Source organism: Myotis daubentonii, chromosome 18 (assembly GCF_963259705.1).
Source record: "Myotis daubentonii chromosome 18, mMyoDau2.1, whole genome shotgun sequence".
Taxonomy (NCBI): Eukaryota; Metazoa; Chordata; class Mammalia; order Chiroptera; family Vespertilionidae; genus Myotis; species Myotis daubentonii.
In genome coordinates, this window is record NC_081857.1 from 9,951,492 (window position 1) to 9,976,957 (window position 25,466).

Genomic DNA, 25,466 nt, shown 5'->3' on the forward strand with positions numbered 1-25,466 from the left:
GCCCAGGCCTGGGGCTGGGGCTCCAGCTTATGCAGCCCCGGGCATTGCCCAGTCCTCCAACGGGCCCACTGCTGTGTGCAGGGCCCACTCACTCCACTGAGCTAATTGTAGCTAAAACCCTGACGTCTCTGGACCCTCACATGAGGCCAGGTCTAGCCAGCTGCAGGGCTCTGCTCCTCACCCCAGGCTGGGGCGCCCCTCCCTCTCCCAGCAGCACCCCTCATACCTCCCTCTGGGAACACTCCGGGCTAGTGTGAACCAGCACACGGCTTCCCTGGGAGAGAGGGGAGAGGTCCTTGGAGAAAATGCCTTAGAAAATTCTCCTTTGACCTTAAAACACAGATTTTCAAACTCCAGAGTCACCTTAAAAATCCAGGTGACTTACATTCTATGCCCTCGTAGAAACCAGGACCTCCTGGTTCATAGGTCGGCACTCAACCACTGAGCCACACCAGCCGGGCTCTATCCAACTTTTTGATTGGAAAATGCCAGCAACTCCTGCAGGTTTGATATTCTATTTGGACAAATACTTGGCACCATAGGGCTTCTCCCCAACCAAGGAGGATTGAACTAATCACATCTCAAAACTCTTACTAATTAGAATCTCCAGGGGTGGGGTGCAGGATGGCATTCTTTTCTTTTTTTAGAAACCCCACAAATGACTGATATCAGCCAGATGGAGGGACCACTGACTATCCACTCTAAAGTAGCTTTGTGCCTCTGGCATCCTGCGGTCCCAGGGCTGGAGTCCTCTTGAGCCCATTCGGCAACTCATTAAGTCGATGAGCAATCCTGTCCGCCCACATCCCTACCCGTGTCCAATATGTTCTGTTCTGGAAACTCCCAAGTTCCCCACCCTAAGGGGCCGCCCGGCCAAGTGCTGCCTCCATAGCCACTCACCCTGGACAGAGCTCGGCTGGCCAGCATCTCGAAGGCTTGTACCACGTTGATGTCATTCTTGGCACTGACTTCAAAGTAGGGAATATTCTTCTCTTTACACCAGTCCTGGGCTACCTTCTGTGGCACCTGAATGGACGGAAGACAGGAGCGCTGTTTCTGTAGCATCATCCCCGCCATCCCTACCTCCATTCCCATTTTTTGAGAACCTTCCAAGTGTCTGTAACTTTACACATGCGATTTCTTAACATAAATGTGAGATGGCTATTGTTAGCTTCATTTTCCAGGTGAGGAAACTGAGGACTAGAGAATAAAAGAATTTGCCCTGAGCGTTGGGGTGAGCAGGATTTGAACACAGGCCTGGTGGAATGAGAGCCCCCTGCACTGTGCTGCCTTCTGAAGGCCTACACGAGGGGCATCTTCCTGTCATTGGCTCCTTCTCCCGTCCCTTCAAGAGGAGATGGACATGACGGACACGGGGCAGGGACGGAGGCCTCTCTTCCCGTGAGCCGGCTGACCCAGGAGGCCTGTTGCTGGGTAGAGATTCAGGTGCCCGCTAACCCTATTTTCCAGGGTAGAGTCCTAGGAACAGTTGATAAGCTCCTACTATGGGCCAGGAACTGGGTTAGATATCTTGTCATATTAACTTATTTAATCCTCAATAACCCGGTGAGACGGGTCTTATTAGCTCTACTTTAGAGATATGAACACTGAGCCCTAGCCAGTTTGGCTCAATGGATAGAGCGTCGGCCTGCGGACTGAAGGTTCCTGAGTTCGATTTTGGTCAAGGGCACATGCCCAGGTTTCAGGCTCAATCCCCAATAGGGGGTGTGCAGGAGGCAGCCAATCAATGGTTCTCTCTCATCATTTATGTTTCTATCTCTCTCTCCCTCTCCCTTCCTCTCTGAAATCAATACAAATATATTTTAAAAAAATAGAGATAAGAACACGGAGGCTCAAAGAGGTTCAGCGACTTGCCTCAGATCACACAGCCGAGAAAGGCAGGTTCGGATGAGGCCCCAGCGCAGTGCTCCCACGCCATCCAAGCCGCCGTATGCAGAACTGCGCTGCTTTTCTGTCGCTCCTGCCGGACTGCAGGTGTTCTGAGTTCAGGGTCAGGGCCTTCTCAGCTCTTGGCCTGGTGCCCTGAGCCACGCAGGGCAGTGAATGAGTACATCACGGCCCACGTGCCAATGGCTGAGCCCACTTAGAGGGTCCGGATTGGAAAATGTTTGGTGGCATTGCAGGTGACTTCCAAAGACATTGGTACCACTGCGTGTCAGGTCTGCTTCTTTCGGGAAGAAGGAAATGGCCGTCTATTGAACATTTGCTACACCTGGGGCTTTATAACCGTTATTTCATCTTACTTAAGGCAGCCAAGGTTTTTCTCATGGGGAGAGGGCATTGTGCCCGCCCCCAGAGCACAGCGCCGCAGGGGGAGAGCGGAGACTGCCCTCAGCAGGTTGTCTCCCTTGCTCCTGCAGGTTCCTGGAATTTACCTTACTGCGATGAAAGGTATCATTGCGGTCCCTTTCATCTTCGGTCTTTGCTTTTCTGGCCTCAGGGCCCAGGGCTCATGGCGCGCTTTCACATGCCTCTGCTGTCCCCCCAGCATTGCCCTGGCCGGCCGGCCGTGTGAGGCTTGCTACCTCGCACTGGGGGGTGGAGACTGGGGTCGGCCAAGCAGCCTGCCCTTCGGGGGGCCCAGATGACCCTCTACGTCCCACGCCCAGGCTTTGCCCAGTCGGTCCCCCAGGTGCTGCTGGACGTGAGCAGAGCAGGGAGAATCCCCAGGCCCTGGTCTTGGGCTCTGATGGACATGATCCTCCTGCCTTTGGGAAAAGGCCCCAGAATCGGCCACGAGCACGCGTGCTCCGTTCTCAGGAGCATAGTTGCCCACGACCGGGCGAGTCACCATGAAGCCTCACAGCTCAGGGGAAATCCGGAACTGTATTTGGGGGAAGAATCAGGGATGGCCAGGCTACCGGCTACTATTGTCCTCACGAGTAACATGCAAATAAATACTCATTAGAAATGAACACGTTATACCTGGTGGCATGTTAGTGACACAAAGGGCTTTGCATCTTTTAAAAAAATGTTTTTATTGATTTTCTTTCTTTTTTTTTTTTGTAGAGAGAGAGGATGGGAGAGGGATAGAGAGATAGACACACCGAAGAGAGAGAAACATCATCCACTGGCTGCCTCCGGCACACCCCCTACTGGGGATCAAACCCGAAACCCAGACATGTGCCCTGACCCTGGGGATCGAATCAGTGACCTCTTGGCTCATGGGCTGCTGTTCAACCACCAAGCCACACTGGCTGGGCCAGGCTTTGTGTCTTTTAAAGTCCTTGAGGGCAAGGACCGCTCTTACCCTTCTGATTGCTCCTTCCTTGTTTATCCCCCCTCCCCCCGCCCCCCCCCGCCCCGCCCCCCTGCCCCGGCCCTCCAGCCCCACCAGGTGATGAGTGTTTTCCTGGGCCCATCATTGGGGCTCAGGAGCTGCGGTAGAAATGGAGGGGAGGCACAATGAAGTCACGTGCCTCTGCCCCTCCAGGAGGCAGGGGGAGTCTTTCTCTTTAGTGGCATGAGAGGCAGAAGCCAGGATTGGTGTCCAAGGTCACCCAGGGACAGAGCTAGGAAGACAAGTTCCCAACTCTTAGCTGGCTGATCTCAGCTGCCCCTTCTCTCCTGCTGGACAGAGGCGGGACTATGGCAGGTATTTTATTTCATTCTCTCCACTCGTTCTCTGTTCTGTTTACACGCAGTGATTAAATACACAACTCCAAAATAGCGGTGGGGATTATGTTGCCAATTAACATTCTTTTTCTGTCCCCAGCACCTCTCCATTGAACCTCAGAAAGCTGGCCTGGGAAGAAAGCAACCAGACAGGACTTTTTACTTTCCTCTTCCAAGTCCAGTTGCAGTTTCATGCTTTTTAAAGCCGTCTTGTCTTTTATTTATAAAATAATGGCTATTTATACCTTAGGCTCTGACTGTGGAAATAAACTCGGGGTGTGATACTTGGGAATCGGAGACGTATGAAAGTTTTAGAAATGTTACTTCTATTAATCTTGCTTCTGGCTGACAATATACTACTAACATTTTACTTCTCCGGTTCATCCAAGGGTCTGTTTTTATTGATTTTGGAGGAAGAGGAAGAGAAACAGAGAAAGAAAGGGGGGAGAGAGAGAGAGAGAGAGAGAGAGAGAGAGAGAGAGAGAGAGAGAGAGAAGAAGAAGAAGAAGAAGAAGAAGAAGAAGAAGAAGAAGAAGAAGAAGAAGAAGAAGAAGAAGAAGAAGAAACATTGATCAGTTGCCTCCCATATGTGTCCCAGTTGGGGACTGAACCCAAAACTGGGTATGTGCCCTGACCAGGAATGGAACCCACGGCCCTTCGAAAGGTGCATGGGATGACACTCAACCAACGGAGCCACACCGGCCAGAGCTCCTATTACAATTTTGATGTTCATCAGAGGCCAAAAGCTTGACAAAATTAGTCCAGTTCATGTAATTTTACTTGTGATACTTTTCCATCTCATATACATTTTAAATCATCAATTGTATGTGTTAAAATTAGTGTGTCAAATACATCTTCAACTGCTACCCAAAATAGCTAATATTTTCAGATACATTATGCCTCAGTGGAAAGTCAGGAAGTGCCTACCTGAACTTAGAGCAAAGACTCCACAAGCTAGCGAAGAAATTCCTTGTAGCATAGATGCTAGCAGAGCTATTCTTTTAAACAACCTAACATTTTTTTTCACTCTAGTACCTTCTGTAGAAAGAGTAGGGACTTGAAAAAAAACCTAGGTCAGTAATTTCTTTAAGATCATTCTGCCAACATATATTTTTTTATTGTGGTAAAATATACATAAAGTTTTCCATTTCAATGATATTTAAGTGTGCAGTTCAAGGACATTGAGTTCATTCACGTTGTCGTGCCACCGTCACCCCCATCCATCTCCAGAACTTCTCCTTCCCCTCACATCTTAGCAAAAGAGTTTTAAACTTTGTACTGAGTAGGAGATGCTCCCCTGTTTGCCCAGCCTGTGCCTTGGCGATAATAAGGAGGATCAGCCTCGCTCCCATCTATTAAGCTTGCCACATGCTTTATAGGCATCATTTCCTTTAATCCTCAAACAACCCCATGAACTCTGTGTCTGGCCCTCACTTCACAGACGAAGAGGCTGGAACGGGCTAACCACACGGCCCAGAGATGGGGTTGGGCTTGGCCGGGGCTTTACTGCTTCTTTCAAGCCCTCATCTTCCTCTCTCGGTAGATCAAAGCTCATGCCCCCGCCCAGGCTTGGACTGGACCCCCTCCACCCTTTCAAGCCATCGCCTGTACTTCCCATCCTGCCAGGACCCCCTCACTCATTGAGCTCTGCAGTCTGGCGAGGCTTCCTCGCCACCTCACGCTGTGGGGTGGAGACCCCTCACAATAGCTTCCAATGCCTTCCCTTCCGACAGACTTCACCTTCTTTCCTCTTCTTTGCAGGGCCAGACCCGGGACCTCAGAAGATAACACTAAATACCGTCTTCCGCTCTGGCCGCAACCTGCCTCCCTTCAACCCCCTCCTGTGCTCATTCCTTCTGCTCTGCTGGCCCAGCCCAGGTGCCTCGTTCCTGGCTTTCCCCCCACACAGGGCCTTGAAGAAAAACACAACACAGACTCCACCTCAACCTCCTGGTGTCCTCCTTCCGATAAGCCCTGAGTGTCACCCATCAGTTCTCGTCTTGGTCCCCAATTAGCTTCTTCACCCGTTTCTCTCCAGGTGACTGGTGAAGGGTCACCATTGTTCCTCAGACTCCTACTTGGTTTTCCCTCAAGAAAATGGCGCCTCTTATTTCACGGAGAAAAAAATCAGACTCTCAGTCTTGAACTCCCTCAACTCCCCACCCTACAATCTATAAGTATATGAAGCAGGATGTTCATTAAAATGGACGTTTTGGGGGAGGCACTACAATCTGATAGATGTCTGATATAAGGTGGGCTGGGAAATAGACTGCCCCCTGACCTTGTATGTTTCCAAAGTACATGACCAAGAATCCATGACTCCAAACCCCACACCATGGATGGATACTAAAAGACTGAAAAGGAGGAGTAGAAAGGATTTCTTTGGAGAAAGTTGTGCTGTGTTGTGTTGTGTTGTGTTGTGTTGTGCTGTGTTGTGTTGTGTTGTGTTGTGTTGTGTTGTGCTGTGTTGTGTTGTGTTGTGTTGTGCTGTGTTGTGTTGTGTTGTGTTGTGTTGTGCTGTGTTGTGTTGTGTTGTGTTGTGCTGTGTTGTGTTGTGTTGTGCTGTGTTGTGTTGTGTTGTGTTGTGCTGTGTTGTGTTGTGTTGTGTTGTGCTGTGTTGTGTTGTGTTGTGCTGTGTTGTGTTGTGCTGTGTTGTGTTGTGTTGTGTTGTGTTGTGTTGTGCTGTGTTGTGCTGTGTTGTGTTGTGTTGTGTTGTGTTGTGCTGTGTTGTGTTGTGTTGTGTTGTGTTGTGCTGTGTTGTGTTGTGTTGTGTTGTGTTGTGTTGTGCTGTGTTGTGCTGTGTTGTGTTGTGTTGTGTTGTGTTGTGCTGTGTTGTGTTGTGTTGTGTTGTGTTGTGTTGTGCTGTGTTGTGTTGTGTTGTGTTGTGCTGTGCTGTGTTGTGTTGTGTTGTGTTGTGTTGTGTTGTGCTGTGTTGTTGTGTTGTGCTGTGTTGTGTTGTGTTGTGTTGTGTTGTGCTGTGCTGTGCTGTGTTGTGTTGTGCTGTGTTGTGTTGTGTTGTGTTGTGTTGTGCTGTGTTGTGTTGTGTTGTGCTGTGTTGTGTTGTGCTGTGTTGTGTTGTGTTGTGTTGTGTTGTGCTGTGCTGTGTTGTGTTGTGTTGTGCTGTGTTGTGTTGTGTTGTGTTGTGTTGTGCTGTGTTGTGTTGTGTTGTGTTGTGCTGTGCTGTGTTGTGTTGTGTTGTGTTGTGCTGTGTTGTGCTGTGTTGTGTTGTGTTGTGTTGTGCTGTGCTGTGTTGTGTTGTGTTGTGTTGTGCTGTGTTGTGTTGTGTTGTGTTGTGTTGTGTTGTGCTGTGTTGTGTTGTGTTGTGTTGTGTTGTGCTGTGCTGTGCTGTGTTGTGTTGTGTTGTGTTGTGTTGTGTTGTGTTGTGCTGTGTTGTTGTGTTGTGCTGTGTTGTGTTGTGCTGTGTTGTGTTGTGTTGTGTTGTGTTGTGCTGTGCTGTGCTGTGTTGTGTTGTGCTGTGTTGTGCTGTGTTGTGTTGTGTTGTGTTGTGCTGTGCTGTGTTGTGTTGTGTTGTGCTGTGCTGTGTTGTGTTGTGTTGTGTTGTGCTGTGTTGTGCTGTGTTGTGTTGTGTTGTGTTGTGTTGTGTTGTGCTGTGTTGTGTTGTGTTGTGTTGTGTTGTGCTGTGTTGTGTTGTGTTGTGCTGTGTTGTGTTGTGTTGTGCTGTGTTGTGTTGTGTTGTGTTGTGTTGTGTTGTGCTGTGTTGTGTTGTGTTGTGTTGTGTTGTGCTGTGTTGTGTTGTGTTGTGTTGTGCTGTGTTGTGCTGTGTTGTGTTGTGTTGTGTTGTGTTGTGCTGTGTTGTGCTGTGTTGTGCTGTGTTGTGTTGTGTTGTGTTGTGCTGTGCTGTGTTGTGTTGTGCTGTGTTGTGTTGTGCTGTGTTGTGCTGTGTTGTGTTGTGTTGTGTTGTGTTGTGTTGTGTTGTGCTGTGCTGTGTTGTGTTGTGCTGTGTTGTGTTGTGCTGTGTTGTGCTGTGTTGTGTTGTGTTGTGTTGTGTTGTGTTGTGCTGTGTTGTGCTGTGTTGTGTTGTGTTGTGCTGTGTTGTGTTGTGTTGTGTTGTGCTGTGTTGTGCTGTGTTGTGTTGTGCTGTGTTGTGTTGTGCTGTGTTGTGTTGTGCTGTGTTGTGCTGTGCTGTGTTGTGTTGTGCTGTGTTGTGCTGTGCTGTGTTGTGCTGTGCTGTGTTGTGTTGTGCTGTGTTGTGCTGTGTTGTGTTGTGTTGTGTTGTGTTGTGTTGTGCTGTGCTGTGTTGTGTTGTGTTGTGTTGTGCTGTGTTGTGCTGTGTTGTGTTGTGTTGTGTTGTGCTGTGCTGTGTTGTGCTGTGTTGTGTTGTGTTGTGCTGTGTTGTGCTGTGTTGTGTTGTGTTGTGTTGTGTTGTGTTGTGCTGTGTTGTGTTGTGTTGTGTTGTGCTGTGTTGTGTTGTGTTGTGCTGTGTTGTGTTGTGTTGTGCTGTGTTGTGTTGTGTTGTGTTGTGTTGTGTTGTGTTGTGCTGTGTTGTGTTGTGTTGTGTTGTGTTGTGCTGTGCTGTGTTGTGTTGTGTTGTGCTGTGTTGTGCTGTGTTGTGTTGTGTTGTGTTGTGTTGTGTTGTGCTGTGCTGTGTTGTGTTGTGTTGTGCTGTGCTGTGTTGTGTTGTGCTGTGCTGTGCTGTGCTGTGTTGTGTTGTGTTGTGTTGTGTTGTGCTGTGTTGTGTTGTGTTGTGCTGTGTTGTGTTGTGTTGTGCTGTGTTGTGTTGTGTTGTGTTGTGTTGTGTTGTGCTGTGTTGTGTTGTGTTGTGTTGTGTTGTGCTGTGCTGTGTTGTGTTGTGTTGTGCTGTGTTGTGCTGTGTTGTGTTGTGTTGTGTTGTGTTGTGTTGTGCTGTGTTGTGTTGTGTTGTGTTGTGCTGTGTTGTGCTGTGTTGTGCTGTGTTGTGTTGTGTTGTGTTGTGTTGTGTTGTGCTGTGTTGTGTTGTGTTGTGTTGTGCTGTGTTGTGCTGTGTTGTGCTGTGTTGTGTTGTGTTGTGTTGTGCTGTGCTGTGTTGTGTTGTGCTGTGTTGTGTTGTGTTGTGTTGTGCTGTGTTGTGCTGTGTTGTGCTGTGTTGTGTTGTGTTGTGTTGTGTTGTGTTGTGCTGTGTTGTGTTGTGTTGTGTTGTGCTGTGTTGTGCTGTGTTGTGTTGTGTTGTGTTGTGTTGTGCTGTGTTGTGTTGTGTTGTGTTGTGCTGTGTTGTGCTGTGTTGTGCTGTGTTGTGTTGTGTTGTGTTGTGCTGTGCTGTGTTGTGTTGTGCTGTGTTGTGTTGTGCTGTGTTGTGCTGTGTTGTGTTGTGTTGTGTTGTGTTGTGCTGTGTTGTGCTGTGCTGTGTTGTGTTGTGCTGTGTTGTGTTGTGCTGTGTTGTGCTGTGTTGTGTTGTGTTGTGTTGTGTTGTGTTGTGTTGTGCTGTGTTGTGCTGTGTTGTGTTGTGTTGTGTTGTGCTGTGTTGTGTTGTGCTGTGCTGTGTTGTGTTGTGTTGTGTTGTGCTGTGTTGTGCTGTGTTGTGCTGTGTTGTGTTGTGTTGTGTTGTGCTGTGCTGTGTTGTGTTGTGTTGTGTTGTGTTGTGCTGTGTTGTGTTGTGTTGTGTTGTGTTGTGTTGTGCTGTGTTGTGTTGTGTTGTGTTGTGCTGTGTTGTGTTGTGTTGTGCTGTGTTGTGTTGTGTTGTGCTGTGTTGTGTTGTGTTGTGTTGTGTTGTGTTGTGTTGTGCTGTGTTGTGTTGTGTTGTGTTGTGTTGTGCTGTGCTGTGTTGTGTTGTGTTGTGCTGTGTTGTGCTGTGTTGTGTTGTGTTGTGTTGTGTTGTGTTGTGCTGTGCTGTGTTGTGTTGTGTTGTGCTGTGCTGTGTTGTGTTGTGCTGTGCTGTGCTGTGCTGTGTTGTGTTGTGTTGTGTTGTGTTGTGCTGTGTTGTGTTGTGTTGTGCTGTGTTGTGTTGTGTTGTGCTGTGTTGTGTTGTGTTGTGTTGTGTTGTGTTGTGCTGTGTTGTGTTGTGTTGTGTTGTGTTGTGCTGTGCTGTGTTGTGTTGTGTTGTGCTGTGTTGTGCTGTGTTGTGTTGTGTTGTGTTGTGTTGTGTTGTGCTGTGTTGTGTTGTGTTGTGTTGTGCTGTGTTGTGCTGTGTTGTGCTGTGTTGTGTTGTGTTGTGTTGTGTTGTGTTGTGCTGTGTTGTGTTGTGTTGTGTTGTGCTGTGTTGTGCTGTGTTGTGCTGTGTTGTGTTGTGTTGTGTTGTGCTGTGCTGTGTTGTGTTGTGCTGTGTTGTGTTGTGTTGTGTTGTGCTGTGTTGTGCTGTGTTGTGCTGTGTTGTGTTGTGTTGTGTTGTGTTGTGTTGTGCTGTGTTGTGTTGTGTTGTGTTGTGCTGTGTTGTGCTGTGTTGTGTTGTGTTGTGTTGTGTTGTGCTGTGTTGTGTTGTGTTGTGTTGTGCTGTGTTGTGCTGTGTTGTGCTGTGTTGTGTTGTGTTGTGTTGTGCTGTGCTGTGTTGTGTTGTGCTGTGTTGTGTTGTGCTGTGTTGTGCTGTGTTGTGTTGTGTTGTGTTGTGTTGTGCTGTGTTGTGCTGTGCTGTGTTGTGTTGTGCTGTGTTGTGTTGTGCTGTGTTGTGCTGTGTTGTGTTGTGTTGTGTTGTGTTGTGTTGTGTTGTGCTGTGTTGTGCTGTGTTGTGTTGTGTTGTGTTGTGCTGTGTTGTGTTGTGCTGTGCTGTGTTGTGTTGTGTTGTGTTGTGCTGTGTTGTGCTGTGTTGTGCTGTGTTGTGTTGTGTTGTGTTGTGCTGTGCTGTGTTGTGTTGTGTTGTGTTGTGTTGTGCTGTGTTGTGTTGTGTTGTGTTGTGTTGTGCTGTGTTGTGTTGTGTTGTGTTGTGTTGTGTTGTGCTGTGTTGTGCTGTGTTGTGTTGTGTTGTGTTGTGTTGTGCTGTGTTGTGTTGTGTTGTGTTGTGTTGTGTTGTGCTGTGTTGTGTTGTGTTGTGTTGTGCTGTGCTGTGTTGTGTTGTGTTGTGTTGTGTTGTGTTGTGCTGTGTTGTTGTGTTGTGCTGTGTTGTGTTGTGTTGTGTTGTGTTGTGCTGTGCTGTGCTGTGTTGTGTTGTGCTGTGTTGTGTTGTGTTGTGTTGTGTTGTGCTGTGTTGTGTTGTGTTGTGCTGTGTTGTGTTGTGCTGTGTTGTGTTGTGTTGTGTTGTGTTGTGCTGTGCTGTGTTGTGTTGTGTTGTGCTGTGTTGTGTTGTGTTGTGTTGTGTTGTGCTGTGTTGTGTTGTGTTGTGTTGTGCTGTGCTGTGTTGTGTTGTGTTGTGTTGTGCTGTGTTGTGCTGTGTTGTGTTGTGTTGTGTTGTGCTGTGCTGTGTTGTGTTGTGTTGTGTTGTGCTGTGTTGTGTTGTGTTGTGTTGTGTTGTGTTGTGCTGTGTTGTGTTGTGTTGTGTTGTGTTGTGCTGTGCTGTGCTGTGTTGTGTTGTGTTGTGTTGTGTTGTGTTGTGTTGTGCTGTGTTGTTGTGTTGTGCTGTGTTGTGTTGTGCTGTGTTGTGTTGTGTTGTGTTGTGTTGTGCTGTGCTGTGCTGTGTTGTGTTGTGCTGTGTTGTGCTGTGTTGTGTTGTGTTGTGTTGTGCTGTGCTGTGTTGTGTTGTGTTGTGTTGTGCTGTGTTGTGCTGTGTTGTGTTGTGTTGTGTTGTGCTGTGCTGTGTTGTGCTGTGTTGTGTTGTGTTGTGTTGTGTTGTGCTGTGTTGTGTTGTGTTGTGCTGTGTTGTGTTGTGTTGTGCTGTGTTGTGTTGTGTTGTGTTGTGTTGTGTTGTGCTGTGTTGTGTTGTGTTGTGTTGTGTTGTGCTGTGTTGTGTTGTGTTGTGTTGTGCTGTGTTGTGCTGTGTTGTGTTGTGTTGTGTTGTGTTGTGCTGTGTTGTGCTGTGTTGTGCTGTGTTGTGTTGTGTTGTGTTGTGCTGTGCTGTGTTGTGTTGTGCTGTGTTGTGTTGTGCTGTGTTGTGCTGTGTTGTGTTGTGTTGTGTTGTGTTGTGTTGTGTTGTGCTGTGCTGTGTTGTGTTGTGCTGTGTTGTGTTGTGCTGTGTTGTGCTGTGTTGTGTTGTGTTGTGTTGTGTTGTGTTGTGCTGTGTTGTGCTGTGTTGTGTTGTGTTGTGCTGTGTTGTGTTGTGTTGTGTTGTGCTGTGTTGTGCTGTGTTGTGTTGTGCTGTGTTGTGTTGTGCTGTGTTGTGTTGTGCTGTGTTGTGCTGTGCTGTGTTGTGTTGTGCTGTGTTGTGCTGTGCTGTGTTGTGCTGTGCTGTGTTGTGTTGTGCTGTGTTGTGCTGTGTTGTGTTGTGTTGTGTTGTGTTGTGTTGTGCTGTGCTGTGTTGTGTTGTGTTGTGTTGTGCTGTGTTGTGCTGTGTTGTGTTGTGTTGTGTTGTGCTGTGCTGTGTTGTGCTGTGTTGTGTTGTGTTGTGCTGTGTTGTGCTGTGTTGTGTTGTGTTGTGTTGTGTTGTGTTGTGCTGTGTTGTGTTGTGTTGTGTTGTGCTGTGTTGTGTTGTGTTGTGCTGTGTTGTGTTGTGTTGTGCTGTGTTGTGTTGTGTTGTGTTGTGTTGTGTTGTGTTGTGCTGTGTTGTGTTGTGTTGTGTTGTGTTGTGCTGTGCTGTGTTGTGTTGTGTTGTGCTGTGTTGTGCTGTGTTGTGTTGTGTTGTGTTGTGTTGTGTTGTGCTGTGCTGTGTTGTGTTGTGTTGTGCTGTGCTGTGTTGTGTTGTGCTGTGCTGTGCTGTGCTGTGTTGTGTTGTGTTGTGTTGTGTTGTGCTGTGTTGTGTTGTGTTGTGCTGTGTTGTGTTGTGTTGTGCTGTGTTGTGTTGTGTTGTGTTGTGTTGTGTTGTGCTGTGTTGTGTTGTGTTGTGTTGTGTTGTGCTGTGCTGTGTTGTGTTGTGTTGTGCTGTGTTGTGCTGTGTTGTGTTGTGTTGTGTTGTGTTGTGTTGTGCTGTGTTGTGTTGTGTTGTGTTGTGCTGTGTTGTGCTGTGTTGTGCTGTGTTGTGTTGTGTTGTGTTGTGTTGTGTTGTGCTGTGTTGTGTTGTGTTGTGTTGTGCTGTGTTGTGCTGTGTTGTGCTGTGTTGTGTTGTGTTGTGTTGTGCTGTGCTGTGTTGTGTTGTGCTGTGTTGTGTTGTGTTGTGTTGTGCTGTGTTGTGCTGTGTTGTGCTGTGTTGTGTTGTGTTGTGTTGTGTTGTGTTGTGCTGTGTTGTGTTGTGTTGTGTTGTGCTGTGTTGTGCTGTGTTGTGTTGTGTTGTGTTGTGTTGTGCTGTGTTGTGTTGTGTTGTGTTGTGCTGTGTTGTGCTGTGTTGTGCTGTGTTGTGTTGTGTTGTGTTGTGCTGTGCTGTGTTGTGTTGTGCTGTGTTGTGTTGTGCTGTGTTGTGCTGTGTTGTGTTGTGTTGTGTTGTGTTGTGCTGTGTTGTGCTGTGCTGTGTTGTGTTGTGCTGTGTTGTGTTGTGCTGTGTTGTGCTGTGTTGTGTTGTGTTGTGTTGTGTTGTGTTGTGTTGTGCTGTGTTGTGCTGTGTTGTGTTGTGTTGTGTTGTGCTGTGTTGTGTTGTGCTGTGCTGTGTTGTGTTGTGTTGTGTTGTGCTGTGTTGTGCTGTGTTGTGCTGTGTTGTGTTGTGTTGTGTTGTGCTGTGCTGTGTTGTGTTGTGCTGTGTTGTGTTGTGCTGTGTTGTGCTGTGTTGTGTTGTGTTGTGTTGTGTTGTGTTGTGTTGTGTTGTGCTGTGCTGTGCTGTGCTGTGTTGTGTTGTGTTGTGTTGTGCTGTGTTGTGTTGTGCTGTGTTGTGTTGTGTTGTGCTGTGTTGTGTTGTGTTGTGTTGTGTTGTGTTGTGCTGTGTTGTGTTGTGTTGTGCTGTGCTGTGTTGTGTTGTGTTGTGTTGTGTTGTGTTGTGTTGTGCTGTGCTGTGTTGTGTTGTGTTGTGTTGTGCTGTGTTGTGTTGTGTTGTGCTGTGCTGTGCTGTGCTGTGTTGTGTTGTGTTGTGTTGTGCTGTGTTGTGTTGTGCTGTGTTGTGTTGTGTTGTGCTGTGTTGTGTTGTGTTGTGTTGTGTTGTGTTGTGTTGTGTTGTGCACCCCCCAAAAGACGGAGAAAAGGCAAAGCCTCACCTCCGCCCCAAGAAGGGCTTCAAGGAGGCCACTTGGAAAGCTGAACATTCAACCCCTGGAGTTTGGTAGCTACCGGGGATTTGTGTCTGACATGCATCTGCGGGACCCAAGGCAAAAGGTAACAGGGCAGAGCACCTTTTACAAATTAAGTCTACCTCTAGTCTCTTCTCCTTAGTAGGCAACGGTGACAAGAACTCTACTCAACGCCACTGCAATAAACACCTACCCAGCATGGGGTCACTACAGCCATGGAACAGACAAGCCATCCGGTGGTTAGCCAGATGATCCAGAATATGCTTAAGCTAATTTATTTTTAAAATATTTTTATTGATTTCAGAGAGGAAGAGAGAGGGAGAGAGAGATAGAAACATCAATGATGAGAGAGAATCATTGATCGGCTGTCTCCTGCACGCCCCCTACTGGGGATCGAACCCACAACCCAGGCATGTGCCCTGACCGGGAATTGAACTGTTGACCTCCAGGTTCATAGGTTGACGCTCAACCACTGAGCCATGCTGGCCAGGCTATGCTTAAGCTCATTTAAAAATATATACTACTTTCTCAGAAAATTTGTCGACCCAAGTATTTATAACTGCAGACCCCCTACCTGACCCTGGGTAGACATACTGTTCTTCAGGTTAATTCAAATTCTATCTGCCTACCTCTGATGCCTTCATTCTTCCACTCCCTGTCTCTAGACAAAATTGTCTTTAATTCTCAGCTCATAGCATGCTCATGTTGTTTTATCAACCTGGAAGCCACCTACCATAGGAAGCCCCTTCTAGATTTTGGCCTTAGTAAATGCACTTCCATTGTGGTCCCCACATTTCCAAGGTCTATAGCTATCATCGTATTTACCATATTGTATCACAGTTACCTTTTAAAGTGTCTCCATCCACTACTAGACTGCGACATTTTAAAGCGAGGACTGTGTATGATTCAGCTCCGTATGTGTGGGATCTAACACAGTGTCTGGCCCGTCGCCAGTGCTCACACAATGTTGGGTGAGTGAATGAGTCAATAAATGAATGGTACCTGCCGGTCTGCCAGATCGATCTTGTTCCCCAGCGCCACCATGGGATAGGACTGCTCCGTCGGAATGATTTTGGCCAGAACATCACCCCGCCAGGTATTCAGAGCTTCAAAGGACTCCAGGTCAGTGACATCAAAAGCCAGGATGCAGCCATCGGAGCCTTTGTAGAATGTGGACACCATGGAGCGGAATCGCTCCTGGCCACCTGTGTCCCAGATCTGGAGGAAAAAGCAGCCGTCCCATGGGTCTGTGATGAGTGGCTGGAGGTTTGGCCTAACTGGATCACATCGTGTCAAAGCTTCCGTTTCTGGGTAGGGAGCAGGCGGCCCTGGCACGGGCGCATGTGGTCTTTTCACACACAGGTATCTCGACCCTGTCACCCTTCTACACTGCAGGATCTTGCCACTCACATTTAGCATCCACGAGCACTTTTATATCTGAGCTCTTGTTTTTCCCTGGGCCATCAAAATAGATAATGTTATTCTCATCTGATAGATTTGGACCTTGGGAATGATTTGCTAAGGCCACTCGTCAAATTTTCCAGGGACCTGAGACTAGAAGTAAGACTCCCCAACTCCTGTATTCGAGCTCATCCTTCTAGATCAGAGATCAGCAAAAAGTTTCTTCTGTAAAGGGTCACGAAGGAAATATCTTAGGCTTTGCAGACCGTACGATCTGTTGCAACTACTCAGCTCGGCTGCTCTAGTGTGAACGCAGCCATAGACCATCAGAAATCAAGTGGGCATGGCTGTGTGCCAATAAAACTTTATTTGCAAAACCAGGTGGTGGACCAGATTTGGTCCATTAGCTGAAGTTTGCTGATGTCAGCTCTAAACCATTCTAGCTCCTAGAACACATTGCTGTGAGTGGCTGTCCAGAGAATGTGGGGTGACTTTCAGGTATGAATGCTGAAGAGGGAAAGGGAGGGCCGCTCACCTGTAGCTTCAAAGTTGTGTCATTCAGTATGATAATCTTGGAGAGGATACTGGCCCCTAGCGTGGTCTGATAATCCTCAAAAAAGGTCTTGTGCACATATTGGTGGAGGAGGGAGGTCTTTCCTACACTGAGGAAAAACCCCAGACACATGTGAACACACACATCCATACCATTCTCAAAATCTCACCAAGCCCCTCTCGCCACCATCTCTTCCCGAGATTCTGAATTTCTAACATTTGTGGTCCAAGGATCACACTTTGAGTAGCAAGGCACTAGGGAATGGTTTCCAGAAGTAGGAACCAGCCAAAGTGAGCAGAGAGGCTGAAGAGAGCTGGGTGCCCCAAAGCGAAGGTCAGGTCTTTCCTGTAGGTGGCAGGAGGTGGGAAGGCAGATAGATGCTCACTGGCTTGTTTCCACGGAGCTTGGACCAGAAACCAGGTAACCTGATTCCCAGCCTCTTTCTCCTACTGAGCTCCTTTCCTCAGGTGGGATGCCCTCCCTAGTGCCACCTTGAATCAGAAAGGTACCCATGGGAGGTGGAAACACATCAGGAGGTCTCACTGCCCTTGGCTAGGGGCCTGCATCCCAACCTCAGACCCCAAGCGGAGCTGGGCTTCACTCACCCCAGGGCTCCGACGATGATGAGCTTCAAATCCACCTTCTTCCGGGGATTCATGGAGGGGCTGCCGAGCCTGTAGGGAAACAGGCATCACCCACATGCAGGCCAGAGTCCCCTGTGGCTCTTGTCACTGAGGCTGGCCTCTACTGTCTTCTTCTAGGTGTGCAGGTCACTGCCCTGGGCTGAGGACTTGGGTGAGGTTGACAGGTGGATGACTCAGCAACCCGTACACACCCTCCCCCTCACTTCCTCTGGGGGCTTCCCCAAGGCTGGGCGGAGGGGGTGGGGTGGGAAGGGGGTTCCCCACAGGACAGTTGCATCTCTCACCTTTCAGCTCTACCAACTCTGATCTCAGGGGCAGCCTGGAGTGCCAGGAAGGCGGGAGGCAATTGAACAGAGGCCTCACAGACAGTCAAGCCTGGAGCCAGGGATGGAGGGCAGTATGGGAAGAGGAGATGGGGGCAGGACAAGGAGTCCATTGTCAGGACGACCCAAGAGGCTTTGGATGAAAGAGTGCCCCTCCCCTAGCCCGAGGTGTTGCTGCAATTGCAGAATCAAAGGCTCTTCTTTGAGGCAGCTGGTGGGGTTGTAATTGGTACATGTTTCTGGAAAGCTACTTGGCAGCCAGTAGTGAGAGTCTTACACATGTTCCTGCCCTCCACTTACTAGGAATTTGTCTAAAGAAATAACCCGAACGCAGAGAAAGACTTTTGTTCAAGAATGTTCTTCGGAGGATTATTCATAAACATACAACAGTAAAGAAGCGGTTAAATAAATTATGGCACACAATGAGATAGGGGCAGAAACAGAATATTGGAGACCAGCTATAATTGTAAGAAATATTAATCAGGCTCCGTTAACTGTGATCGTTTTGTTTTATTTAAAGAAGCCACGTTCTAACCTGGCTGGGAGTTGCACAGGGGACCCGGGAGCTCACCTGGAAATGCAACCCATCCTCTCCATCTGGGAGCTGCCTATTATCATGGAAAGATGAACAACCTTGTTGCAGAAACCAGAGCCGCCAGCTCTTTGAAGACCCCCAGCCTTTGCATACCCACAGGCCTTTGCATACCCCCAGCCTGCATTACCTGTAAACTGCCCATTTGGCATATCCTTTTGCCTACTTCCCCATGTAATCTTCATCCTTCTACCCAATATAAGCAGCTGCCTTATGGCGGGACGGGGGGGGGGGGGGGGGGGGGCGGGCGGCGCAGAGCAGATTTTTGTGGATGACCTGCTGTTCTCCCATGCTGCTGGCAGTATTGGAATAAATACTCATATATGATTCAACCCTGTCTCTGCTGAATTGGCTCAAGTAGTGACAGGTAGCCTAGACCCATGATTGTCTGGGTATTAAAATGGCGTTTTTGAGCATCTATAGTAATAAAAGCATAATATGCTAATTAGACTTGATGACCTTCGGGATGAATCTGGGGCTGTGAGGGAAGCCCGGGTCCCGGGTGCCAGAGGGAAGCTGGTACCAGCAGCTGGGGGAAGGAAGGCCTACTCTTGCATGAATTTCGTGCATCGGGCCTCTAGTATTATAATAATGTGGGAAAGTAGTGCCTTAAGACATAAATGAAAAACAGAAGACATTAAACTGTACATGCAATACCACCCCAAATATTAAAATGAGTTCCTACTTGCATAGCAAAAGTTCTGGAAGAAATATGTAAAAAACTTAAGTATTTAATTCTGACTGGTGGGAGATCATATGATTTTAATTTTGTTCTGTATGCTTTTTGGTATGCTCCAATTTCTTTACAATAAACATGTCAAACATGTATTGCTCCTATAAGAGAAAAGTACTTGTGCGTGCACTTGTGTGTGTTATATATATAAAGTTATATATATGTTTATTCACCTTATTTTATTTAACAAGATAAAGCAAAACTGTTGCAGGGGATTATGCTTAACTGGCTTGTTGGCATAATCACTATTCCCAACTCCTGGGTCTTCCGCCCTTGGATGCGCTAGCATATGAGTAAACATTAATCTGACTGCCTGGCTGAGTGTCAAAAGTTGGCTAGCTTGAGTTTCCCGTGGCACCTGCAAAAAGCTCTAGATTGGATGTCCTACGGCATTGGGTGTTCCAGTTCTCACTGTGCCACTGTGTGACCTTGGACCAGTTACTTCCCCTCTCTGACTCTTGGCTTTCCAACTAGAGAATGAGCCACATGGGCCCCAAAGACTGAAGGTCCCTTCTGTTAGGTCTGATGAAATAATTGAATCAATACCCCCTCCCCTGGGGGTATTGACCTTTAGACCACTTCACAACCGGCATTCCCTTTTGCTTAGACCACATTCCACTTGCTAAGACCATTACCTTCCCCCTCCAGACCCACCCGGAAAATTCTCTGCCCAGAAAAAGCCCGCCTAGAGTCCTGTAAAACCTCTGACTTCCCATCCCTGGGTGCTGACGCCATTTTGGGGCTCGGCCCATCTGGTTTTCCAAATGATCCAATAAATTCATAATTCTTTACCCTCTTCGGCCTTGTGTGTACCTTTTTCCCTGACCCTAACACCTCTGGTTCAAAAATGCTTTATCTACTGGAGTTATAATTCACTAGGCCACAAGAGCCTGGCCTGGGCATTCCTAGTTAGTGCAGTTAAAATAGAAAACCCTTAGAGGCCTAGGATTATTAGTGTCCCTCCATGCACCATGCCATAGGCCCAAAGATAAATTGAGGCTTTGCTCAGAGCTGTTTGTCCCAGGAGCCAGAGTTGGTGGCACTGGACTTTCTACCCAGGAGAGCTGTGTTGGCATGGTGGCCAATAGGTCTTCTTGGTGGTTCATGCATTCATTCAATAAGTGCATACACACCTACTGTGTGCACAGCCCTGCGCTGGACACTGGTGGAGCACAAAGATGAAGTAAACATGACTCCCAACCTCCCACCAGTGAGTCATCAGGGGAGAAAGGACAGAGCAGTTACACCAGGAAGTGTCAAGTGCCCCCACAGAGGCACAGACAAAGTGCTGTGGGAATTCAGTGAGGAGAGAAGCTGCCATTGAACTGGCCCTGAGGAAATAAAACATGTGGTTGGAGGCTGATATTTCAGGGGGAGGGAATGACCCTCTGAAAGGGAATGACGTGGGAGCAGCTGAGTGGAGAAGGTGGATGATCTGCTTCAGGGAAGGATGAGGGAAAGGTATGGAGACAGGAAAGCCTGGAGGGATTCAGACCAAGGATCCTGTCTTCATCCATCCATCCATCCATCCATCCATCCATCCATCCATCCATCCATCCATCCATTTCCTATGCTCCAGACATGGGAGGAAGAGAATTCAAGGTATTCACTGGGGCTGGCATTTAGTAATGGGTGTCACTGCCCACAAAGAAACCAGCCAAGGGAGAAGTGGCTCAGAAGCTCCTGACAGCCAGGCCTCTGAGCAGCAGTTACCACTGTGGAAGGAAGTGGGAGTGATTGTGAGCTCTGTCCTAACGGCTTTGGTGCACTGTGCTAACAGCTTCAAAGCCAATCCTGTGCCTCAGAAAGGGAGTCAGAATGAAAGGAAGGCAGAGGGAAGTGGAAAAGAAATCTGCAGGGTGCTCTGCATCCTCTGTGCAGCGTAAGGAGTCCTCCCATAGCCCTACAAGATGCTTACAACTGAGGCTCAGAGAAGCCACACACCCTGCCACTTGGTGCCCCTGTCAGAGGCTGGAGGGCCGGGTGGTATGGGCTTGACCCGGTGCAGCAGAGCTGTGTGCATACGAAGGGAAAACTATGTGGTATGTACAACAGAAGTTCAAAATCCAGTCCGTGCAAAGCAGTCTACAGATGCAACAGTCAAAAACAAGATGCAACATAAAAGTGGGCAAAGAATATAAACTAACCCAGTAGAAATCTTATGAATGATTAGTAGTAAGCTTTGAAAAGATGACTCAGCCTTACTTATTTTTAAGGACATGCAAATTTTTAAAATATCACTTTATTTCCCCACCAGAGTGGCAAAAAGTAAAAAGATTAATGATACTATTTAGTGTTGGCAAGTGTGTGGTGGTAACACTCTTGTATATTGTTGATAGAGTATGAATTGTCACAGTCTTTCTTGGAGGGCAATTTGACAAGATCAGAACTTAATATGTGCATATTTAGGTTCTAGTTCTAGGAATCTATCCTACGGAAATACGCATATACTCAAACACACATTTGTACAAAGATGATTGCCGAAAAGCATTGTTGTAGCCTAAATGTCCATCAATAAGACACTCTCTATATAAATTATAATCCATTCATACTCTGCGTGAGAGTAAAGTAATGAAAGATGTGATGACAATTTAAGTAAAAATAGAACATTTTGGCTTGGCCAGTGTAACTCAGTGGTTGAGCATTGACCTGTGAACCAGGAGGTCACAGCTTGATTCCGTGGTCAGGCTCCATCACCAGTTGAGTGTGCAGGAGGCAGCCAACCAGTGATTCTCTCTCATCATTGATGTTTCTATCTCTCTCTCTCCCTTCCTCTCTGAAATATATATATATATATATATATATATATATATATATATATATATATATATATATATATATATATATTTTTTTTTTTAAAAAGAACATTTTGTATAGTATGATTCCAATTGCATAAAAACAAAGAACAACCTTATATATATGACTATATGTTTTATATTATATTTATGCTTGTCTTGTATATACACAGAAAGCTATGAATAGACACATTAAATGATTACTAGGAGGTGGGGAAAGGTAAATTAGAAGCTAGAGCTATGTTTTATTTTATTCTAGTGACCCAGTGCACAGATTTGTGTACATTGAAAGGAAATTAATTAGAAGGTGGCAGGTGGGGCAGGACTGGGCGAGATGGGCCAGACACAGCCTGGAGCCAACCTCCTGGGGTCCCTTCCTGGCCCGTGGCACCTGGGGTGGTGCCGGGGCTTGGAGGGCATCTGTGGAATGAGCAGGGTCCCTCTGGCAGGTGGGGTCCCTCGGCCTGGCCTGCGGGGATAGGGCCAAAACTGGCTCTCCAACATCCCCCAAGGGGTCCCGGAGTGTGAGAGGGCACTCTGCAGAGTTGCTGTCGTACAGGGTGTGGAACACAAACGCAAGTGAGCAGTAAACCAAATTCGGGCCAACATTGCCCCAGCAACAACATAACCCGCGGCCGAAGGTGGAATTGCGTGGCCCTGAGAGGAATCGGGCTCCCTCCTGTCTGGTTTCAGGGTGCATCATCCAAGAACCACCACTGCCAAGTCACTGCAGCTCAGCAGCTCCTGCATTGAGCATCTGCCCCCTGGTCTTCAGTGCACATCATACCTACCAGCCAGTCGGCCAGTTGGCCGGTCGACAGGTCGCTTAGCATTTTATATATATAGATGTCTTATATTAAAATTTGTTACACAATCCTAAATTGTTGTAATTAAAAAATGTCAAATAAAGACATTTCTTTAAATAGAGCACAGGGGTGGAGGGAAGTCCAAAGTCATGTAAATGTGACTTCCTGGCAGGACAAATCATTTTGTGCCTGGGCAGGAGAGAGAGGCTGCCTAGGCTCATGGAGTGATCATGAGTTCTGCAACTAAGAGTGCTCATCCCACTGCTATATATACCTTGGGTTACTTAATCTTGGTGAGTCTGTTCCCTCGTGGGTAAAACAGACGTCACTCATGCCTGTGCTTATTCTGCAGGGTGGCATGTGTCATGTTCTCATAGCAGATCTGGTTCCCCAAATTGGGGAAGACTCAGATAAATGGTTCACAACTGGGGGTGGGGGCAAGGAGGGGGCAGATTTGCTGTGCCTGCCACTTTCTATGGTGTAAATATTCCCACCATGGCTTGTTTCAAACTCCCAGTGGAGCCTGCTCTGGCACACAATCAGAAGGGCATCTAGTCCGATCTCCCACCCAGTGTTTGAGCCATCTCTCCACACTCGTGGAAAGATGGGCCAGACCTGCCTCCACAGAGCTTCTTCCCCCAATGAGGGTGCTTTTTTCCTGGGGGCACACAAGATGCTTCCTCCCATGCCAGCCCTTCTGAGGTGTAAAGTCTTCTCTTTGAGTTTGACTTGAATATTTTCTTCTCCAGATCCTTGTAACTCATCTCAGCCTTGACTCTGAGCTCCCCTCACCCCACCCCCATCCAAATCCCCTTCCCCTGATGTGCCTTTAAAGTGTGCTGCCACTGCAGGCTCCCCCTGCCCCCCCTTCAGCGATTTGCTGAGACTGCTATTTAAATAGCCTGGCCCTTGGGCCCAGGATAACTGGCAGCAACAAGAGGGTGACCAGGACTGTGTCAGTGGCAAGGAAGGGCAGCTTGGGGGTAGACACTGGCTGGGCTCACCAAGAAGGCATGCACAGATTCCAAATGGTAACTTCCCATGCCCTCTGTGCTCTCCCTGTCTGGAGTTTGGCAAAAGGTGTCCTTGTAAGCCTCCTCCTACCCATTCAGATCACTCAGTTGTTTCAAACTCGGGCATCCTCCTACAGGCCAGACTGAGTCAGCACCCTCATTGTTAAATGACAGTGAGAAGCAGGGTTGGAATGCAGGGCACTGCCTTCAGTCAGCCCAGGTCCACACACAGTAGAATCTCAGGCTGCTGCTCTCCCCTGCAATTGACAAACTCGACTCCCCACTCCCACCCCTGCTAGCCTGGCAGCACTTCTCAGCCCGGAGCCCTGCCCCTGCCCATCTGCCAAAAGTGAGTGAGTGTAGCTCAGTCCCTGGGGAGTAAGAAAGACAGAGTTGATCACACACACACACACACACACACACACACACACACACACACCACATAAAAATCAAAACCCTAGGTCTTGGGGTCAGTCGTCCAAGAACTCTTGGGCCTGCTGCGCTCTCACATCCCCACTGCCCTTCTCTTCTTATCCCACTGGTGCCAACCAGGACTCACTCTTCTGCCCTGTTTGTGCTGAGTGAGGTGCCATGTCTGCTGACAGGGAGGGGGGTTGAGGGAGACCAGTGGGCTCCCATGCCTTGGAAAATGCCAAATGTATCCACTTTAAAATGTAATGGGATTTACAATCTTGGGAGTAAAGTTTGTCTTTGAGAAGAGGCTATCCAGGGAGCGCAGGCTTCTTGCCTCTCCGGAAGCCTCACAACTCTGCCTTCTCCACCTAAATCCTAGCAGGTCTAGACCTGCTCCCTCCAGGAAGTGCACCAACAGTTCTGGTTTCAGGAGGCCCAGCACTCCTGCTATGTAAGTTCTTTGGAAGCATGAGTCCCATCTCCCGAAGTGGACTGGCCATGCCCAGAGGGCAGAACAGTGCCTCTCACCTCTCTGAATCCCCCCAAAGAGGCTGACCCATGCTGGGAATATTGAGTTTTCAATAAATGATCATCCATCCATTGATCCATCTATCCATCCAATTCATTTATCTATCATCTCCATCTACCCATTCATCTGTCCATCCGTCTGTCCGTTCAGTCATCCATCTATCTCCATTCATCCACCCACTCATCATCCTTCTATCTGTCCATCTGTCCAGAACACATGTACGATATGTGTTCAGCACTATGCAAGGTTGGGGATATGGACAGATCCTGTCTCCATGGGACTTGTGTGGTGGGGGATTGCTAGGTAAGACCAAATAGATTATTTTTATTCATTCAGAATGCCTAGCAATTATAGGGCACTCTGCAATTTACAAAATGCCATCATAGCCTAGTGGATTCCTGAGGCAAGCTGAGACTAGAACCCAGGTCTGCCTGACTCTGTTCATTGGCTCGCCCAGCATCGCAGAGCTGTGCTAAGAGCAATACTAATGATTTAGAACAAGAAGAGCACTTTCTTACTCCAGGGTTTCCCGCTTCCCGATGAAACCCTTCGGATGAGATGGCTCCATCCCAGAAGATACCTTGTTGATGTGTCAAGGGGACTCCTGGTGCTAGCAGGACTCAGCCCTCTCGAAAGACTCCAGTTTCTGGCTGTTCTTCCTCTGATTGTGCCAGCAGCTGCATCTGCCCATGCAGAGCCCCAAGCTGGGCCCCAGTTCCCTGGGCTGGGCAGAGTCTCTTCTGCCTGGCTCATTGCCATACCCTGGGAGTTTCTCCTGCGTGAGGGTCATTGGGCTGGATCTCAGCCCTCAGCTGCCAGATTCTAAGACTCATCCTGGTATCCCTTGTCTCCACTCCTTCCCCCCAACACACAAATACCTCCGGGGGTTGCTGGGACAGACAAGAGAAGCAAAAATAAACCTTCCAAGGTACTTACAGCTGTGGCTGCTTAGCATCCGGCCTCTGAGGACAGGCGGGCGTTCTCGCTGAATCTGAAGGATCTCCACTTAGATCAACAGCCTCAGCCGGGTCAGAGGAAAAAGGCTTTGGGAGCAAAAAAGAGTTTGTTGAGATCAAGCCAGTTCCTTCTGAGTTTTCCTCCTCTCCCGCTCATGCACAGACTTGGGAAAGTTGCAAAAGAGGCTGGGCCGGGTGACCTCAGCTGTGTGGGTGGAGGGGGTGGAGTGGAATAGAAAAGCTAGGCTTCAGCGCTGCCTGGATTTGGGCCCTGTGAGAATTCAGTTTTTAGGGACTCTGTCCCTGGGGATGGGGGGTGGGTTGGGGATGGGGGTGGGGTGGATGAGGAATGGAAGGCTTGAGGGTGAAAGTCTGTGGGTGGCAGGACCTGGAAGGTAACCTGCCTTTGTGGGCACCAGAAGAAAGGCCCCTGGCTGGCTTTCGGAACTTCTGCTTCTGTTGCTGGAAGCCACCCAGCAAAGGGGCCCTTTTGTTTGTTGAAGTATTAGGCTCACGTGTGTAATAGGTTTGGTCCCTCCACTTGCCTGGTCAGGAGAGGTCCTGATGCTTTGCCCTGTATACACACCACCTCATGCCATCTCACCACACACACACACACACACACACACACACACACACACACTCACACCCCAGACATATGGGAGGCAAGGCAAGTCCTGACATCTTCCTGGGCTTCTCAGATGAGGATATGTGACCCAACCTGAAGTAGCGAGGAGACTACAGCAATTTAAAATGCTGTTAGTGTGAGATGAATGTTGGTATCTCTGTGGGCTGCCTGGAAGCATGCTTTGGGTGATTATGATTGGCAGACATGTCACACAAACTCAAAAAGGGTCTGGAGGCTTTGGTGAGAGATAAATGACAAAGATTTATTCAAGGGTCTTGGGGTTTGCAAACTGGAAACACAACTAGGCAATACGCAGCGTGTTCCAAAGAAGAAAGGAAAG

At 48.1% G+C, this 25,466-nt stretch overlaps 1 protein-coding gene across 1 annotated transcript in view; it reads right to left on the reverse strand.

The window, feature by feature from the left end:
- Nucleotides 1-24,679, reverse strand: part of RAB7B (RAB7B, member RAS oncogene family) — a 28,157-nt gene extending 3,478 nt beyond the window's left edge. Inside the window, exons 1-5 of the mRNA XM_059673266.1 lie at nucleotides 24,479-24,679; nucleotides 16,299-16,367; nucleotides 15,676-15,802; nucleotides 14,742-14,957; nucleotides 901-1,026 (exon numbers count right to left, since the gene is read on the reverse strand). Of these exons, the coding sequence (XP_059529249.1) occupies nucleotides 901-1,026; nucleotides 14,742-14,957; nucleotides 15,676-15,802; nucleotides 16,299-16,351 (522 nt within the window). The 5' untranslated portion in view covers nucleotides 16,352-16,367; nucleotides 24,479-24,679. The remainder of the gene's footprint in view (nucleotides 1-900; nucleotides 1,027-14,741; nucleotides 14,958-15,675; nucleotides 15,803-16,298; nucleotides 16,368-24,478) is intronic.
- Between the last annotated feature and the right edge of the window lie 787 nt (nucleotides 24,680-25,466).